Below are 19,583 nucleotides of genomic sequence, written 5' to 3'. Positions count from 1 at the left end.
ATTTATTGGTTATTTTTTCTTTTTGCTTGAAAGTCTATGTTCCAAAAAGGGTCTTAGTTTTTTTAATTTGTGAAGGTTTACTAGTTTGAATAAAATGATTTTCTTGTTGCTTCAGTAAATATCAAACTGTATAAATTGATTGTTGTAAAGAAGTCATGCTAATTAAGGCAGATTAACTATTTAGTTATATATGTTGAATATGACAAATATGTTGAAACTACATGGATATTCATTGAATCTATTCAAAGAAAATATATTATATATTTATGTATGTTTTTATTCTGTATCAATGGTGTATTTACCGTGTAACACTTGCCTGTCCCTTTGGGTAAAAAATGTATGTCTTTATATTTATTGTTTTGAATAAATATTTAAAAAATATATATTTTGTGCTGTTATCTTTTTAGATCATATCAGCTGAATTAAAGTTGCAGTATAAAATGTTAACTGTACAATAAATTACATATTTTACTGTTGTAAAAAAATTATTTTATAAAATTACTATTTAGATAAAATGACCATAATGTTAAACATTATAAAGGTATAGATATATACCTATGATGATACAAATCACAGAAGTAGAATATCATTGACTCCACATAAGATACATTACTTTATTGAATGATATACATTTTGCTTTCATTACATTGGCATCAGTATTTTCTCTGAGCGACCTGTTTAAGATCTAAGATGATATTATGCTGTATTTACTCAGAGAGACATGGTTAACATCTAAGAAGATACTGTATTTTCTCTGAGCGACCTGTTTAAGATCTAAGATGATATTATGCTGTATTTACTCAGAGAGACATGGTTAACATCTAAGAAGATACTGTATTTTCTCTGAGCGACCTATTTAAGATCTAAGATGATATTATGCTGTATTCTCTCAGGGAAATATGGTTTAGTTATAATATATGATACTTAATATCTAAGTGAATATTATGCTATATTCTCTCAGGGAAATATGGTTTAGATATAAGATATGATACTGTATTTTCTCAGAGAGACAGGGTGAAAATCTGAGAAACAGACTTATAATCTAAGTGTTTCCATAATGGCATTCCATTCTCTGTGTAGGGCCCTCCTACACAGAGAAAATCAAAATAGTGTACTATATAGGGTATACGGTGTAATTTGAGACACACTAATGAGAAAGATACAAAATACATGTATATGTGTTTTCAGAATTGTCACAGCTTTCCTCACAGGTTTTCCACAAGTCCTGCTTAATGGTTCCAGAAATCTCCAGCCTGCTCATTTTGGGATAGTTGCCAGAACATTGAAATCCTAATCCCCAGATTCTACAGGTTTGTAAGTAACAGGGTTAGAGGCCAATGGAATAAATTTAGATAGCAATTAGAAGTTTCAAATAATCATAGTTATGCCTAACTCACCATCCGGCACCTTATTACAAGTCAAAATATCAAAGAAGCCTGATTAAAAAAAGAGGGGAAACATAAAGTCATGGTTACTTTCATGGTTATTTTTCTATTTGACTGAACAAGTGAATTTAAATGTATTATTTGGAATTAATTCATCATCATCATCATTTTCTTCCGCTTATCCGGGGCCGGATAAGTAATTAAGAAAATACTTATTGAATTCAATTTTGCAGAAAATAACGATAACAGAATGAAAATGTATTGTGTGTTACGATTGTTTGTTTTTTGTTTATTCTAAAAATAGTTAGCGATCATCAGTTTTTCTCAACCCTGCTCCTGGACACCCCCTGCCCTGCATGTTTTAGATCGCTCCCTGCCCTAACATACCTGCTGTAACATACCTGCTGTAACATACCTGCTGTAACATACCTGCTCATGAAGGACTTGATAATGATAATTGAGTCAGGTGTGACAGAACAGGGAGAGATCTAAAACATGCAGGACAGGGGGGCGCCTGGGAGGTGGGTTAGGAAACACTGTGCTAAAGAAACAAATCCCAAATATTCAGCATACAGTTTACACTCATAGGAAAATGCATGAATACTTTTATAGAATATTTATGAATAGATTTCAATAAAACAAGACAATGTAGTCTTCCAACAGACATCGAAGAAAGGCATTTCACTCTTAGGAAGATAACTTGAAGCTTCACACAAGTATTTTCTAAACCTTAATTTTACACACTGCACCATTTTATTATAGATAATTGTATCGGGTATAATATACAGTTTCTATTTATTATTTTTGCCACAACTACAGCTAATATAGCTTTGCTCCAATGGTTGTCTCTGGTTGGTCATATGCTTTGCTGGTGTGGTTGTGTCTGTCCTCAGAGGACTTGCTCCTCTTCATAACCACCTCTTCAGAGTCTCGACAGAGTCCTTCGTCACTGGCTGCTTGTAGGCTGTCAAAGGTCCCTTGTCTCTCCCTGTTCTCTCCCAGGCTCTTCTCCTGCCGCCTCCTCCTCTTGCACTGCTCCAGGCAGCGTTCCAGGCAGCTGAAGCCACACCTGGTGTCAGTGGTGCAGGCAAACATCCCGGCCGGTACCGCCAGAACCATGGCGCAGACTACCACTATGATGTGGATCAGCTTCTCCCGTTGTTCCAGCTGGCTGACGTCGCTTCCCGTCACGAACACGACACACTGGCCCGAGCGGGGCGTCTGGTTCTTCAGCGTCACACAAACCTCGTACTTGGTGACGGGAAGCAGGTTACTGACCGAGTAGGTGTTGACGCCTGGCCCGATATACGTCAACTCCTTCTTCCCAGAATCGAATTTGCCAAAGTGGATGGTGAACCAGGTCTCAGCAGGGTTGTCGGTCAAAGCGTACCACTCCAAAGTGATGCCGTAGACGGTCTGCTTGGAGATGCGGATGTCAATGTAGACGTTCTCATCCACTGAGGCCCGGGGAGGATTGGGGAGGGACATATCGGCGTGGTCAGAGGAGGCATTCAAAGACTTGATGTTGACCTGGACACTGACGGAGGAGCTGCCGAGGAAGTTGTTCGCTAAGCAGGTGTAGAGTCCTCGGTCTGCAAGATGGAGGGACGGGATGTCGAGCTGAGATCGGATGGTCTCATCATCCACACGGGTCTCTGACACTGAAGGAGGACAAGGACGAGGAATAAAAATTCACACGTCACAACTTAACAAGAGAGACTTGACAAGAGAGACTTGAAAAAGAGAGACTTGACAAGAGAGACTTAACAAGAGAGACTTGACAAGAGAGACTTGACACAAGAGTTCTTGATGTTGAAAATCAAATGTTCAATATGCAGTACTGTTGTTGTAATGTTTAGCATTCTCTTTAAGGTTTTCCTGCTTAAATGGTTGTATGGAACATTGTTTATTATTACTTCTCTATGTCACACCAGATTCCTCAATGAAACACACATACATTAGCTCACCCCTGTTTAAGTAGTGTATGTAGGATGCATCAAAATGTGACAGAAAGCTGTCACACATCAAAGAAACATAACAGAAGTGTAACGCACAGTTGCAGTTTAATAAATTACATAAAACCTTACCGCTAAATCCTCTTACAATCTTCAGGCTGTAAGACCATTGGATGGCTGGATCAGGCCTGGCTTTGACCAAACACTGGAGTGTTACATTGTCCCCCAGTGACACAGTCACATTGGTTTCTGGGGCAGAGGCCTCAGGTTTCATACATGTTTTCAAATCAACCTCATGGAAGAACTTTCCTGCCTTGGAACTCGGGCCAATGCACTTCAGGTATGAGTTCATCAGAATCAGAGGTGGGCTGATGTTTTTTATGAACTCCATGAAACCTTTGAGGCGGCAGTCACAGAGCCAGGGGTTGTCGTGCAGGGCTAAAACAACATTGGTCACTCCACTGTTGGCCTCTATTCCGGCCTCTCTGTCCTGTGTGTTTAGGAGAGGCCAGTTGAGAAAGACATCCCTGGAGATGACAGTAAGCTTATTGAAGGAGAAGTCTAAATAGGTCAGGCTTGGTAGTTGTTTCAGGGCATATTCTGGGAGCACGTCCAGTCGGTTGTGTTTCAGGTCCAAAATCTTCAAGTTCGGCGTGTCCTGGAACACTATCCAGGGGATGGAACGCAACTTGTTTCCCTGTAGCCGCAATTCGGTTAGATTCTCTAGCCCCTCGAGACTCTTGATGTTCATTAGGGTGATGTCATTGAAATTCAACCATAGCGACTCCAAGGCACTAACTTCAGAGAAGGAGCCGCGTGGTAACTCAGTCAGATGGGAGTTTTCTATTCGAATTTTTGTGAAATCATTTGGAACATTGTCTGGGATTCGTCCCATGGGGGTTTCCATACAAAGTAAGGATCTAAAATGTGAAAAAAAAACGATTTGCATTGTATAAATTGAGTTACACAATGGGCTCCTAAGCAGAAAATATGTTTATTTAAAGTATATTAAATATGGCAACACTTGAGAGTCCTTGAGAGTCCCAAAGTGTCAGATGCTCAAATTATCTACTGACTATCAGTAACATTTTAACTATCTACTAACGCTAGCCTTGGCAAGCAGTTGCTTATCAGCATATAGTAATACTATCAACAAAATGTTAACTAAATATCTATAGGACATCTACCAATGGAAACAGAGACTTTCAAACTAAAATGTAACCTTAAATACATTAATATATATTGAAATATGCTTAAAAATAATAAATGCATTTAAGGCCAAATGTATTCATATACTTTGATGATTTAGGTACATAAAATACATTTAAAATGATCTAAATATGAACTGTCCAGAAAAGTGTAAAAGATCCCATAAATACTTAAATATTATATACAATTAAATAGTAATAAACCATTTGTAAACTTGACTCAAAATAATAATTCCCCACATTTTAAAAGAATGTAGATGAGTTACATTCTCTGAAAGCATCGATCAGGCACTATGACAAACACTGGTATGTATGTAAACTCTGTATAAAATCATTTAGCCTGTAAAACAACACAGAAACAACTAACCTTCCCAAGTTGTCATTTGTGCAAGAGCAGCCAGGTAGACAAGATGTTGATACAGGTGTTAATTGAGAGAAAACCGAAGCTACAGCCAACACTGTAGACAAAGTGTCCATATTCCTTTAAATGAACAGCATGTGAAGAACTTGAGCGCGGAATCTCCACTGAGATGGAGGGCAGAGCTAAACCCATTACCTTAATCTTCCATGACGCTATTTCTTAAGACAGCAAAGGATGTTAATCACCCCTGCAAGTTTTTATTTTTAGTGGACAGTGTAAAATGTGCTAGGGTGGTGGGGGTGGGGCATATTTTCTCCCCGGCTCACAAATACCAAATTCCGTTCACACTGTATTGGTAATTCCATTAGGCGGTATGCTTTCCCATCACTTTGGCCTACTACTCAACGGGTAAATGTATTCTCCCAGACGAATGTCTATCCGGACCTCTAAAAAAGAAAGGACTGGTTCTAATGGATGGGGCCTTGCTAAACAACCAACGTCCTTCATATACTACGAAGGGTGTGCTGAGTTCAGTATCTAGCTCCGACATTAATCATGTCGAGCGGTAATCTGGCACGGTGGGATTGATTAGGTGACCGTGAGGAAATAACGTGTCCAGATTGAGAATGTAGCCACAACACCAGAATTAAGACCCCTACTTTAACACTAAGCCTCACGGAATCTGTCATGACCGAGGTGTCACAACACCCGTTTAACATCCCAATCCGAAACCCACCACCCTACATAGGGCAATATCCCTTTCACTAGGCTGTAGGTTTGGGATTTGATCTAAGATTCTACTGGACCACTACCAGCTGCAACTGGTATCCCATCCAGATTACCAACCCATGTTAGCTTCAGAGGCAAACCCGCTAACAGCTAGGCCACGGAGATGCCAGCTGAATGGTTCTACATGAGATACAGCCAAAAAATCTCCCCTGTTGGCCTGGGATCAGCCAGGGTCTACTTACCAGCTCTGGTTGTTCTGAAACAGGCAGGGAGATGGGGCAGGTTGATGGTGGTCGGGAACCTCGAACCCTCTGGCTGGTAGACCTGATTGGGCTTCGACTGTGTCATAAAGAATGCTGAAGTGGTTGATGTCCACGTTTATGAATACAGAGTTGCAAAAGTTATAATTATTTGCTGCTGTTATTATATTTTGAGTACATTTTGTTTTAGGTGGGGAGGACAGTGAAAAAATATTATATTAGAGTATAACGTAAGTTAGGAGAGACTCTTTTTATGACACCTTGATCTGGGCCCGTCCAGGTGTCCCTAGAAATAATCACTACAGACAAAACTTATCGGACATGTTTTCAGGAATAATGTGACTCCTCCAACAATTAGGAAATTGGTATGAAGCACACGGCCACAGCAAGAGAAATAAACTGTCAAGTGTTGGCAGGGTTTACTGATGGGGGGGCTGTTGGAAGACATGGTCTTTTAAACACAGGGTACAAAGTAAAAGATGACAGTGGCCTAACAAGGAAACAAGGTGGTCCGCGCAATAGACAGTGCAGTGAGTTACATTGAGCAAAACATAATGTGGCATTGTCCTAGGAGCTAACTGAACGGCGTTTGCATGTCAGGCCTTGCATTTTATTTAGTTTACATGTATGTTATTGCCAAACACATTGGTATCATGCTTTTGCTTGGTTACAAAATACTTAGATGTCACTGCAGTAAAAAATTATTTAAGCATTATACACAGAGATATATATAAAAATATTTATTTTGTCAAACATTTAACATATATCAGATTGGATATAGATGCATATTAAAAAATATACAGTTTATTCGGTTTGGACAGTAATGCTGGCACATTAACGTATTGGGAAATACACAGATGTAACAAATACCACTACTTATACAGAATGACTTCTGCTTCTTCCAACATTACACATGACTTGGTCAAAAAAGCGACCAGAATTCCGATTCGTTTCAGAAGAACTAGGAGCCAGATGGCCAAACAGGTGAAGAAATCGGAACCATTTGGTTATTTCCAGTCCCCACAAGGAGAGATAATTCAGATGCAGGCAGTGGAAGCCTATGAGGTGAGATGAATATAAAAAGAAAGGTTACTGGTTTCCCTTTTGCTCCTGACATTTCCCAAGGTCAAGGATGGTACTTATTCCCACAAGGCTGCAAAGTCACAGTCATGTCAACATGGATTTCTCAGATTCATTTTACAGTAGACTCATTTCCACCACACATGCTTCTTTTCATAGGCAAGTGTCCACACAGCTGTCCTCGTCTCCCTTCGGCCTCCAAGCAATTTACCACATTTACACACTCAGCTACCACACACAGACACATTTGCCCACAGTTCACCACAGTACACATGCCCGAAGACACCAACCAACCGTGCCCTTGAAGAGCGTTTTGCCCGGTTAAGGTCGAGGCCATCAAACGGTGTCAGCAGAAATACTCGTTAGGAGGGCCCTCAGTCCTGCAAGTGGCTCCCGAGTCCACACTGGACCTGGCTGAGAGCAGTCTGTTGGATTCGTCCGGGAGTTGCCCGGCGAGGTACCCCCCGTCCACGCCCTTAGGTTTCTGTCCCGGGGATAGGGTCTCGAACGTCACGTACGAGTCCTGGATGTCCTTGGACTTCCGCCCCAGCATCTTTTTGCAGCGCTTCTTGAGCGCCCCGCAGCAGACAATCAGGGTGAGGGGAACGGCAATGACACAGGCAACAGTGATCACCACCACGTTGATGAGCTTCTGCGTTCCGCTGGCGCTGGCAGCCTCGTCCGTGGAGAAGATCACACACTGCTCCTTCCTGGGGATCAGGCCTTTGACACAGACACAGGCGATGTACTTTGTCCTCGGCACAAGCCCCTCGATGGTGATGCGGTTCTTCCCCACGCCGACATTGATCCGACGCATTTCCCTCTCGCCGAACACGGCGTACAGGACGCTGAACTCCGTGGTGTTCTTGGCCGTGGGGGCACGCCAGTTCAGGGAGACGGTGTGGTCCGTGTCCCCGATCACCTTCACCGATCGCACCACACGTTTCTCTGGCGGAGCCTGGACCTGCAAAGAAGAGGCGTTGGCCGCCAGGTTACTCATCACCTCCTTCACCACTTCCTTCATCGCAGGTACCATCTGTCCATAGGAAACGCTGTACCTCTCAATGTCATACTTCCCCGTGGACCGGGCCGGTCCTAGAGGCTCGGTGACGGGCGTCGCCGCTGTGTTTATTGGTGGAGGTATGTATCTGGCAACAAGTTTTTCCTGGTAGGCAGCTTTCCCAAATCCGCCGGCGTTCCTGCCTTTTTGGTTTCTGGTCTTCGAGCTGCCGCCTACATTCTCATTTTTAAACGAGTCTGTGATAACCAGGGAGATGATGGCATCAGCGGTCCCCACAAAGTTGGTCGCTTTGCACACGTATTTTCCCGAGTCTCGGTAGGAGACGGCAGGCACGCTGAGGATGGACCAAATGATGCCCTCCTTTGAAACTTCTTGCTGAACTGTGTGAGGAACATGAAGGAGACTGGTTAGAAGGATTGAAGAACAGTCTGCCCATCTGTAATCCAGGCTATTTTAGCTTCTGACTTTAAAATGACAGAAATAGATTTACAAGTAATGTGCTTATTTTAGGAATTAGGCAGATATTTACACCTAGCCTGGTCCCTGATCTGTTTTTACTATTAGGCAGCCATACATTATATACCTAGCCTGGTCCCTAAACTATGTGTTTGCATAGCAACAACACTAAACTGTGATCACAGCAGTCCTGAAACTGAAAAATCTGTCTCAAAATGGAAATAAGTCCCCCGCCAATGTGTTTTTAAATGTCAACGTTATGTGGATATTGCCTATTGTCAGCTGACCGGTGCCATTCATCTTCTTGCCGTCCGCCCGGGTCCAGGACAGCTCTGGAATGGGAACTCCAATGGTGCCACAGCGTAGCAGGACGTTGTTCCCCAGCGAGCTTCGGACACGGGCCACGGCGGTATGAACGTGGGGTCCTTGGCACTTCTGGAGCTCAGTGTCAGTGAAAAGCACCCCGGAGAGGCTCTCCGGGTCGGCACACCGCAGCCTGGGGTCGATCAAGGCCAAGGAGGATGACGGAGACTTCTGGAACTGGACCAGGTCATACAGCCTGCAGTCACACATCCACGGGTTGTCGTGGAGACCTACAGTCATGAAGGAAACAACCAGTTTTTTGTCAGCGTAGTGTTTGTCGTCTGGTAGTCGCTCCCATCCTAAGCAACAACAGTTTGAACAACAAAAATGACAGGTGAACAAATGTAAAGAAACCACAGTAGCTTCAACCAGACAATAGCTAAACCAAATATTATGTGTCATTTGGATAACTGCTCTGTATGAAGTATCAGTATGTGTTAAGAACGAAGTAAAACAGTTATTTAAAAAATTATGTTTGTTTCAGGTTTGATGCTACCAAAACCATAAAATGTATGCACATGTTGCTTTGGATTAAAGTGTCTTCTAAACTGTGACTGTTGTCAGGTGACTTTACACACTGCAGTACTGTATGTTACAGTTTGCCGTCATTGCAGTAAAATCCTTCGACCACTCCAAAAGGTGGAGGCCTCCAATCTACTGTTTAATGTTATATAATACAGTTATACAGCAATGCACTGCAAACCACCTTAGATTTAAATGTGTCACTGGATGTTTTAGTTTTTTCAACTTTTCCTGTCAATCAATTGCATGTCATTAAAATCTCTACTTTCTCCCGGTGGCAAACCAAATAGGATTCCCTTGAGGACAATAAAGTTGGTCTTAATTACAATAGGTTGATTTGCTAACTAATTGTTTAAATGTGTGTTTGGATATTTACCTATAATATATCTGGAATTGTCTCCATCTGCTTGAGATGGTTTCACAGAAAGCCACGTAGACAGGACTTCTGAAGGCACTGTGGCCAGGCTGTTGCTTGACAGGTCCAGGTAGGTCAGGTTTTTGATATAGGCCGTTGCTTCTACTGGGATAGATGATATCTTGTTATTATGGAGGTCCAGAAGCCTCAGGTTGGGAATATCTGTCAGAGATTCCCAGGGGAAAGAAGGGAGAGCGTTCCCATCCAATCTCAACTCATCCAGACTCCTCAGTCCACGGAAACTGGCTACACTTAAAGAGTTCAGGGAATTGAAAGACATCCAGAGAAACTCCAGATTGTTGAGGTAGTGAAAGGTTTCGCTGGAGATCCTTGTGATGGCTGTCTTCTCAATCCGCAGTTTCGACGTGTCTGCTGGAAAGTTGGACGGGACCTCTGTGATCTCTGGGTCATTGCAAAGGACGCTCCTAGAATTGTAAAGTAAGACGTACATACAAGTTATTAAATGTCATTCTAAAAACATGCTGGAACATGTATTCACAGTTGGATCGATAATCCAATGTAATAATTTTCTGTTAACCCTGGCCGTAAATGTTTCCATGAAATATTTGTATGAATTAATTCTATCTTTATTGTTTTAATCTTTTCCCTTTGGTATTTGTTTTCTTGTTCTAAACATTAGGGAAACATGGTGTGGGCCCATACATCCTAGGATTAGAGAAGAGCAAGTTAATCCTTAGTCCTATAAAAAAGAAAAAAGATGACATTACACCTTATACCACCTGTATACTACGCACCATAGAAAATAGAAAAAAATATATAAACCATTTACATTCATAAGTTATATTCTGAAACATTGCGCTCGTCTTACCTCGCTTTGGATCCGTCAGATAATTTGTGGTAGAAGCAACTACATACAGACGGACAGCCGCTACAAACCAGCGCTTCGAGACAAAGTATTGCCAAGTAGAACACAAGACTATTAGCTCGAAACATTTTCTCTTCGAAACTATAATTCCAGCCTACTGTCAAACTAAACTACAAGATTGTTCGAAAATGTGAACTATCTATGTCGTTCTTCCGAGCTTCCTATACATCGCGTGTGTGTTGCTATCATCAGTGCCCACTGGACTGAGCGTTGTTCTGAAGCCGAAGATAAAACGGATAGACAGGGATTAGCGGAAAGGGCTATGGGTTATTTTCATTTACACGATTATTGCTTTCAGCTGATAGGGCGGCTGTGAATTTTTACATTGTTTATACACGGAGAAAAATACTAATTGGAGGGTTCAAGAATAAGGGTGTGAACCGTTAGATTTTGAGATTTATTAAATGATAAAAGGCGTGCCAGTTTAAATTAAGCGCAGTGCAAAACGAAACTGTTGCAAATTGATAAGTGTTTTTTACAAAAAATATATAGATGCATTTAAAAATAAATGTTGATATACAGCCATGTTAATAATAGCATTCACATCCTAAATACAGATTTTTTTTCTTTTAAATTTAGAACATTTTATTTTATACTAATCCCTTGTCTCCTATTACTTTTCATTCTTTTTTTTAATTCTATTTAATTCACCTCCTGGACTGGTCTAGTGGTCTACGTCGCTGCTTGGATGTGGGTTCAGCTCACAGTTATTTCAGCTGACTCTCTCCCCTCTTTCCAAGTGTCCAACAAATCATACAATTCGTTTTTTATTCATTTTTATTTATAGACGCACCATTAATTATTCTAGGCGTCAGAATATATTTGAAACAGTTTGTCTAAACGCGGGATGTTTTTGAAGGCCCTGTGAAGCCAAAAGCTATATTTTGACAATGTATTCATTCATATCTTCACAATATAATATTAAAATAACGATATGAAATGTCCTTTCTGTGTGAGAAAACTCTCAAAAATAACAATTGCATTTCCAACTGTAGTGCCTTTTGCCAACTGCATACCACCACAAGGCTGATCTAACATCGCGTCTGGGAATGGGGTGGGCTCGAGACCACCATATCAGCCAATCAGATGTGTGTACGTTGAATTTTAAGTTCGTTTCCCAACACCAACACGATCAGACTAAACTTGTCAAGCGATGCGTTTGACTACATTCATAGCTTTATTGAAATCGTGTCAGCTAGGGGTCAGCTGACACGGTTTCAATAATCCACAACTGCGCGTCTCCATCCGTTTAATAAAGCTGATAGCCGGATAGTACGATCACAAGTCAGAAAAAATCTCCTTTGCTCACGACACGTTTTCTATTGGTTGATCTAAGGGTGATTGGTTTGGTTTAAGGATGATCCCATCATAAGTGCAACAACTTTCACCTGTCTCCATGGGTGGAATGTGTATCCTAAATGGAACACAATTCCCCATGGCCTCGACTATTTCTACTAGGTCGTTGCTGCTCCACAATGCAGAAGAACAAGGTTACATTTGGAATGGGCCAATGACAAAACAGGTGCAGAGTGGAGCTTTGAAGATGTGAAGCAATCTGAGGCCAGGAGGAAAATCCTGGTGGCAGTACAACTGGGTGCCTTTAATCCAGCCATCTGTCCCTTATAATACTTTTTTACTCCCGTTTCATTTTGTCTGGCGTTTCATAATGCGCAAAATAGGCCTCCTCCTCTTACACGCATTAAGGGTTATTAACTGAGAGAGGAAGTTAATGCGCATGCAGTTGTTTGTGTGTGTGTATATAATTCAGGGTCTAAAGTCTAAACTAAGACAGCTACAGTTGCATTAACAGTGCAGCCTTTGTTTTATTGCCACATCAACAGATTATGACAGCAGTGATATTAACTACGTCCCAACACCCAGGCCCACTGCACTCTGGAGACTGAGCAAAATGAAATTACGTCCCAACTCCCAGGCCCACTGCACTCTGCAGACTGAGCAAAATGAAATTACGTCCCAACTCCCAGGCCCACTGCACTCTGCAGACTGAGCAAAATGAAATTACGTCCCAACACCCAGGCCCACTGCATTCTGCAGACTGAGCCAAATAAAATACGTCCCAACACCCAGCTTCTCTTCAGTCCACAGGCCCACATTAATGTGAAATACATCCTAACACCCAGGCCTTTTTCAGTCAGGCTATGTACCAAATGAAATACGTCCCAACACCCAGCTTCTCTTAAGTCAGCAGACTGATCCAAATTAAATACGTCCCAACACCCAGGCCTTTTTCAGTCAGCCTATTTTTTCAAAATGAAATACGTCCCAACACCCAGCTCCTCTTCAGTCAGCAGACTGATCCAAATGAAATACATCCCAACACCCAGGTCCTCTTCAGTCAGCAGACTGATCAAAATGAAATACTTCCCAATCACCCAGGTCCTCTTCAGTCAGCCTATTTATCCAAATGAAATATGTCTCAACACCCAACTCCTCTTCAGTCAGCAGACTGATCCAAATGAAATACATCCCAACACCCAGGTCCTCTTCAGTCAGCAGGAATTCTGAGCCACAGCGTTGTATTGTTCTGTGGGCTTTCCAATTCAATGCCATAAGGGTTCTGCTCTTTGATTAGATTGCAATATTAATCCTCCAGATTATTGCACTCAGTGTCTTTCAAGAGCACACGTCAAGGGAGCATCCTCCCTGTATACAGAAGACAGACGTTAGTCATTTCAGGCCCAAGCTAAAGCCTGGTTTACAAGATTTAGACAAACGCAGCAGAAGCAAAATGGCGTGGCTAGCTCAAACGTAAAGGAATCGACGTGTAACCAAATTCTGTAAGACCAAATTCCATCTTATCCCTTACCCTAACCTAAACATTTGTCTTCACCCTAACCTTAACCCTTACCCTAAAACTTATTCTAAACCTAACCCTAACCCTGGAAATTAGGACTCATAATAAAGCGTGACCGAAAAAATTGTTTAAAAGAAAAGGTTGGTGTAGATTATGAACTATTGATAGTTTCACAGAGGCACATACAGTATGCAGAGAATAACAGATGATCTGGCCTATTATGAATGACAATGACCTTACCTTCTCTGTGTGTCCAAGCCTTTATTACCTTTAACGGCACCGACAGAACCACATCACCTCCATGCCACCACCCAACCCAGCAAAAAGAGACAACTCATAATGACATCTAATACTAAGCCAGATCATTATTGAATCACACAAATCGGAGATATCAACTGGACCGGCCGGTGTTGTCAAATGGAAAAGCAGCATCCTCCATTTTTGTTATCAGTTATCATCTACTCTTCAGGCACTACGTCAAATGATGGCAGACTGAGGCTTGCAAATTCTACACACTTCATTCAATTTCTGTTCATATGAAAACATAAACAATAAACAGTATAGGGATCTCATTTTAAAATATTGAGAATGATAGTTGGTGACAGTTTACAGTGTGTGTGTGTGTGTGCGCGCGCAAGGCAGAGTTAGTTTAATAACACACCTTTCTCAGTACAACTGGAGCATCGTCCTCGAATGGTACAGCATGCGATCTTTCGATCACGCTCCACGTCACAGCTGGTCTTGGGTCAGTGAGCAGTGCCTGAGAGGAGTGGCATATTCCAGGGAGTAGCCGGGCTCGCTGCTCCAGAAGTCTTCAGTTGACACATGGAATCTTTCAAGGGCTTGAAAGAAAACAACGAGCGACTACAAAATGACTTCAATGTCGGTGTGTTCTCAGTGACTGATTTATTAATTTAACTGTCTTTTTTTTCTATGATTGGCAGAAGCTAGCTGTGTCACAGTGTGTGGTGACTGCTGTAGAGCTGTCTATTATGTTGGTTGGAATTAATGTTCTATGTAACAGAGAATCAATATCCTATGTGTTCTATTTTTATTCATATTACCAGGTAGGTTTACTGGGAACACATTCTCATTTATGGCAACAACCTGGGAGGAGTTTCAATCCGATGCTCTAGCAGCTATAGGCTACCCGTTGCTATAGGCTACCCGTTGCTATAGGCTACCCATTGAACCTTAAAGTTTGGAGTGACTTGGGGTCATCAGCAACAGTGCTATGTTCTTAGAAGTAATTATGAATTTCACACAGAAAGTTAAGACTGCTTAAAGGATTGCTTTATTCAAAATAGTGAATTTAGAAAATTGTGAAACCGAGAGTTAACATGTACATGCTGTTACTGTAGGCCTTCCTGATTGCACCTCTCTAGAAAAAATCTACCCAATCACCATTTACATTAATGTCTTTCTTGAGTACGTTAAGATCCCAACACCAGATTAACATGGCTTCTGCACAAGGATAATTCTAAATGATGCAGGGACCTTTAGCCTGCAATAAGGATATATACTTTTTTTCATTGCAGAAATGGTGACAAAACATTAAACCCAATGAACATGAAACACCAATTGTAATATAAAAACACTACAAAAAATTGAATTTCCGTTAGGTTTCCTCTGTTGGGGCCTATCCGTAGACATTGCCTAACTGGTGCAGCTGCAATGAAGACACGTAGGCCTGTCTGATAAAGGCAGACTTTAGACTGGTCAACACCATTGATCTTGAGATGACGGGGGACATATTAATTACTGTTACACCTAACCTAAATATTAAAATGGACAATTTTTTTAATAAAGACTTGTTTCAAACATGGCCAAACGTTAAAAACGATACATTAAACTAAGCGTAGGTACATTTTCACTAGCGGGTTTAGAGTCCACTGGTCCATAAAAGGTTTGTTAGTGATATTGACATGCGCAGTCGATGCGAAGAACCCACCACAAAGAACAAAACAAAGCTTGGGGTTACAAGAAAAACTTCCTGAAGAAAATTATAAAGTGTAGCGCTGCAGACCGTTGTGCTATTGCGCCACTTTATTAGTACATTCTTGTAGGGATTGGTGGAGGGTTTACTTGAGATAAGTCCTTGCAATGCGTTTTCACGTGAAAGAGACTTTATAAGGAGTTCTGCTTCAGAAACTCTGGCACTTTTTGGAGAATAAATTTTGACCAATAATCTGAAGTGTCCAACAAAAATAGTTGCCATCAAAAATGGCTGCATACACATTACCGGAGGGATTCTCCGATTTTGACATGGTTGCATTCGGTTCAGCTCTTCTTGTTGGCGGTAAGTCATTTTTTAACGGCTATAACCTGAAACAAAAGCCGTTGTTTATTTGTGCTGGAGAAACTGCTGCTAGAGGATGGATCCCTTGTGGACTTTTAAAGCGATCTTAAAGGGATACTGATCTAAAGTTGGATTATTAAAATTATTCTAAAGGCTCTTAAAGTAATGACAGAAAAGTGCAACTTCAAATCATAAATGGATGTCACTGGCATATGTAAATTATATGCAAAAACATGTGAAGAAAAAAGTATATAATCTTGATATATGAAATGTCAAAATACAATTATTGTGTGCTTTAAGTTACCAATTCAAACTATTCACATATGGTAGGTATGTAATACTACTGAATTGTTTATGTACCTCTGTGCGTGTCATTAAATCTATCACAGTGTGTTTGCCATTAGAATTCATCTCTTGCATATGTATGTTTTAGGTCTCGCTGGATTCTTCCTCAACGCAACTTCAATATTGGCCTTTGTTAGCGTAAAGCAGATGCGAACTCCCAGTAATTTTCTTGTCTTTAACCTCGCTGTGGCCGACATTATGCTCAATACATCCGGCTTGATCGCAGCATACGCCAGCTTATCTTATAGGTATGAACTATTATCCTCTTGGCACCGCATTAATGCTCCTGGATGTTAGTTGTTATAAAACCATGTTCTGATGCACTGATCTAAACGTTTTTTTTTTTTTGGAAGCAGAGTTTCAGTGCGTATCAAATCATTCTACAGAGGCATTCTGCTGCAGCACGTTTGTCATTAAAATCTGTGTAGCCATAATAGATGGATGTTGTTCAGTAGATAACTGTACTGCTTTATATATCACTGGCTATGACCATTAGTTTAAATTTCAGCCAAATGCGACCAACTGAAGCATTTGTTATAACAATGTGTCTTTGCTAAGGAGACACTGTGTTCATGGAAGAATGTGTTCATGGTTAAACCTGATTTTGCCTTAATGGGGATAGAAACAGTAAATGTGCCACTGTCTTGCCGCCCTAGACACTGGCCCTGGGGCCAGGATGGATGTAGCAACCACGCCTTCTTTGGGATGACAGCGGTCCTGACCTCTATCAGTTTCCTGGCAGTGATCGCCTGGGACAGATACCACCAATATGTCACCAGTGGGTAGCATCCAACTCCAAACCAGTCATTCTTCACTGCTTTGTTTACTGGTCATTCGTGTGTTCTCTTTATTTCCTGCATATACGTCCAGAAAGTCAATTGTATTCATGAAAAACCCGCGATGAACATGTGAACTTCCGTGTTCCAGATCAGAAGCTGTTCTGGAGCACTGCCTGGACGTTCTCCATCATTATCTGGGGTATGGCCATTTTCTGGGCCTATGTCCCTCTGACTGGATGGGGAGTTTATGACTTTGAACCCATGAGGACCTGTTGCACTCTGGACTACACCAAAGGAGACAGGTAGGCAACATTTAAATGCACATTAACAGTCAGCAGATGGCCCTACCCAGAGTGACTTCAGAAAATCAGAAGTGCGCAAACACACTTATGTTCTTAGTCATTTGTGGTGCAAGGAATCGCAGAGTCAAAAAGTACTCTTCCGACAAATCACAACTCCACAAGAGATGCACAATATATGATTCAGTATATTTCACCTGGTCATATTATGTAAATGTATGCACTCACTGCTGTAAGCCCTTCTGAATAGGTGTCTGCTAAATTCATGTAAATTTATGTTTTTGTCGATCGTAAGGGACTACATCACTTATATGGGGGCCTTGACAGTCTTCTACCTGATCCTCCCTGCCTACATCATGAAGTCCAACTATGATGCCATTCATGCGTACTTCAAGAAGGTCCACAAGTTCAGGGTAAATCTTGGAATGTTCTTCAGTTATGCCATTTTGTTCTTTGGAACATCACTGTTGTTATGTGTCGTTTTTCAGGCATTTTTTTTTCTTTCTGTGCTTTATTGGAAAAGGAAAATGGTGTTGTTGAAAATTCAAAATGGCGGAGAGGGTTTTGCTGACAGCGGTGGGCTGGGTTCAGAGCTGAAGCGATGTTTGTACTGGGCAGTGATTTCAACCTTTGGCCTCCATACAAAAACAGATCTTAACCATTCCATTCATCTTTAATTAAGATTCTTTGACAAAAGCTGTAATTATTTAACTTTTCTGTTTTTTTTAAAGTAAATAAGACTTATATAATCTGACAGGAAACATGTTATATGAGTGTACATAACCTTTTTAAATATTTTGTACACTAGGTTATGTTTATTTGTTGTCCCTAGATTTTCTCTGTTTTTTGTAAGGATCGTGTGAATTAAAAGACTTTACTGACCTGCCGCTGTTCTCCAGTGGAACACCAGCGTACCTCTGAGGGTTTTGTTTCTCTGCTGGGGTCCCTACGAAATCATGTGTATCTACGCCTGCTTTGAAAACGCCAAACTGGTCTCTCCAAAGCTCCGAATGGTGAGCATAGCTTCTGATCCTTCTTTTTTCTTCGAGAAGCTTGATGGCGTCATCGTTATATTAAATGTGTATTTTAAAAAAATATATATGACAAAACCTGTGTTAATTTATCCCTCAGTTGCTTCCTGTTGTGGCGAAAATGAACCCTATTTTCAACGCATTGCTCTATTCCTTTGGAAACGAGTTCTACAGAGGAGGTGTCTGGCAGTTCCTGACTGGCCAGAAGTTCACGGAGCCAGTCGTTGTGAAATTAAAAGGAAGATAAAGAACGGTTTTGTTAGATCCAGTCATCGAGTAAAAGCTTCTATACCCGTTCTATCATATGGTTACAGTACTGTACAGGCTATCAGAATTACATTGCTTTGTGCCATTTTATGTTTGTAATACTTTGGTGCTGGAAATGTGCAAACATCATCCCCAGAATGCACTATTCTTTCAGCCATTTTCACATTGGAAGAATTTTTTTAGTAGAAGGTTGGGTAAACATGATTGGTTTATTTAGATGGCTTGGGATTGGTCCAATTTAGTTTGTCAGTAGCATTTAGGTGATTCTCTGATCCCATGGAGTATTGGGAGAGACACCAGCTCTCACAGTAAATAATGCATTGTGATTGACTAGACAAATTACACTAACTGACTTTAGGTTTTAATACAAAATGCCTTAGTGCTCCAGACATGGTGTCCATGCTGTGATTTGAAACCAATAAAACCAGTGCAAAGAAACACAGATCACACTGTGATCCACTTAAAGTGAACGAGATTTCCATATTAATGTCTGACTGGTTTTCTGGTTTTCTCACCTTTCAGTTCGTTTTGTTTACTTTGTTACTCATAGCACTCACTAAAATGTTCCTCTGAGCCTAGTATGCCAGCGTTCTGACTGCTTACAGACACCCGGTGCTATGCTGACGGTTAACATATTGCTCTGCTATAAAGAATGCAACTAAATGCCTTAAAACAGGGCACTTCCCAGCCTGTGAGTGGGTCTCTTTTGTCTATTGTGCTGCTGTCAGTAGCAACGAATGACAAGGATTAGGCACTCAGGGTAATACCCACTGTATTGGGCCAAGCCATTTTGTCATAGTGGTTGTTGTCTAGCTGGGACAAAGCAGATTAATTGGGTCACTTTTGGCTCCTCGTGGGGGATTTAAGGGTTTTGCCCTGATTTGCACCCTATTCCCTACCGAATACACTACTTTGAACTAAGCCCTATTGATTCCTGGTCAAAGGTTGTGCACTAAATAGGGGGAGGTGGTGTCATTTGGGACAAAGTATTGGTGACATAACCTGCATGACTATGTTTAGCAGCCACTGTGAATAGGTGTTCTCTGCTGCTGCTTAGCATGGAGGCAGAGGTAAAAGACATGGGATCACGCTGAACACCAGACAACC

At 41.3% G+C, this 19,583-nt stretch overlaps 3 protein-coding genes across 4 annotated transcripts; 1 reads left to right on the top strand and 2 right to left on the bottom strand.

Annotated features, from left to right (window-relative positions):
• Nucleotides 1-600: 600 nt before the first annotated feature.
• Nucleotides 601-5,092, bottom strand: lrit2 (leucine-rich repeat, immunoglobulin-like and transmembrane domains 2). Its single transcript, XM_010869317.4, has 3 exons — nucleotides 4,916-5,092; nucleotides 3,473-4,260; nucleotides 601-3,046 (listed from the first exon to the last, which is right to left on the bottom strand). The coding sequence occupies exons 1-3, from the start codon at nucleotides 5,023-5,025 to the stop codon at nucleotides 2,205-2,207; spliced, it is 1,740 nt and encodes a 579-aa protein (XP_010867619.2). The 5' UTR covers nucleotides 5,026-5,092; the 3' UTR covers nucleotides 601-2,204.
• Nucleotides 5,093-6,623: 1,531 nt separating this feature from the next.
• lrit1b (leucine-rich repeat, immunoglobulin-like and transmembrane domains 1b) lies at nucleotides 6,624-10,871 on the bottom strand. 2 transcript variants are annotated; one of them, XM_034292586.1, is made up of 4 exons: nucleotides 10,585-10,871; nucleotides 9,717-10,180; nucleotides 8,743-9,117; nucleotides 6,624-8,379 (listed from the first exon to the last, which is right to left on the bottom strand). In XM_034292586.1, exons 1-4 carry the CDS (start codon nucleotides 10,707-10,709, stop codon nucleotides 7,325-7,327), a joined length of 2,019 nt encoding a protein of 672 aa, XP_034148477.1. In that variant the 5' UTR covers nucleotides 10,710-10,871; the 3' UTR covers nucleotides 6,624-7,324. The 2 variants fall into 2 exon arrangements, with proteins under 2 accessions (XP_034148477.1, XP_010867627.1); XM_010869325.3 differs by having other exon boundaries at nucleotides 8,743-9,048.
• Nucleotides 10,872-15,390: 4,519 nt separating this feature from the next.
• On the top strand, nucleotides 15,391-18,963 carry rgrb (retinal G protein coupled receptor b). Its single transcript, XM_010869332.3, has 7 exons — nucleotides 15,391-15,755; nucleotides 16,189-16,348; nucleotides 16,757-16,878; nucleotides 17,028-17,181; nucleotides 17,474-17,591; nucleotides 18,078-18,191; nucleotides 18,310-18,963. The coding sequence occupies exons 1-7, from the start codon at nucleotides 15,680-15,682 to the stop codon at nucleotides 18,454-18,456; spliced, it is 891 nt and encodes a 296-aa protein (XP_010867634.2). The 5' UTR covers nucleotides 15,391-15,679; the 3' UTR covers nucleotides 18,457-18,963.
• The last annotated feature ends 620 nt before the right edge of the window (nucleotides 18,964-19,583 follow it).

Source organism: Esox lucius, chromosome 6, assembly GCF_011004845.1.
Source record: "Esox lucius isolate fEsoLuc1 chromosome 6, fEsoLuc1.pri, whole genome shotgun sequence".
NCBI lineage: Eukaryota > Metazoa > Chordata > Actinopteri > Esociformes > Esocidae > Esox > Esox lucius.
This window is presented reverse-complemented; position numbering and strand designations above follow the sequence as displayed.

Bases quoted from the DNA above. Each gene is read 5' to 3' on its own strand.
- rgrb (XM_010869332.3), top strand. From the start codon at position 15,680: ATGGCTGCATACACATTACCGGAGGGATTCTCCGATTTTGACATGGTT. The intron at 16,349-16,756 runs GTATGAACTATT...TTGCCGCCCTAG, and splicing joins TACGCCAGCTTATCTTATAG to ACACTGGCCCTGGGGCCAGG. The intron at 17,182-17,473 runs GTAGGCAACATT...GTCGATCGTAAG, and splicing joins GACTACACCAAAGGAGACAG to GGACTACATCACTTATATGG.
- lrit2 (XM_010869317.4), bottom strand. From the start codon at position 5,025: ATGGACACTTTGTCTACAGTGTTGGCTGTAGCTTCGGTTTTCTCTCAA. The intron at 4,261-4,915 runs GTTAGTTGTTTC...TTCACATTTTAG, and splicing joins ACAAATGACAACTTGGGAAG to ATCCTTACTTTGTATGGAAA. The intron at 3,047-3,472 runs GTAAGGTTTTAT...GTCCTCCTTCAG, and splicing joins GATTGTAAGAGGATTTAGCG to TGTCAGAGACCCGTGTGGAT.
- lrit1b (XM_034292586.1), bottom strand. From the start codon at position 10,709: ATGTTTCGAGCTAATAGTCTTGTGTTCTACTTGGCAATACTTTGTCTC. The intron at 10,181-10,584 runs GTAAGACGAGCG...TTACAATTCTAG, and splicing joins TCTGACGGATCCAAAGCGAG to GAGCGTCCTTTGCAATGACC. The intron at 8,380-8,742 runs GTCAGCTGACAA...TTCCTCACACAG, and splicing joins CAAGAAGATGAATGGCACCG to TTCAGCAAGAAGTTTCAAAG.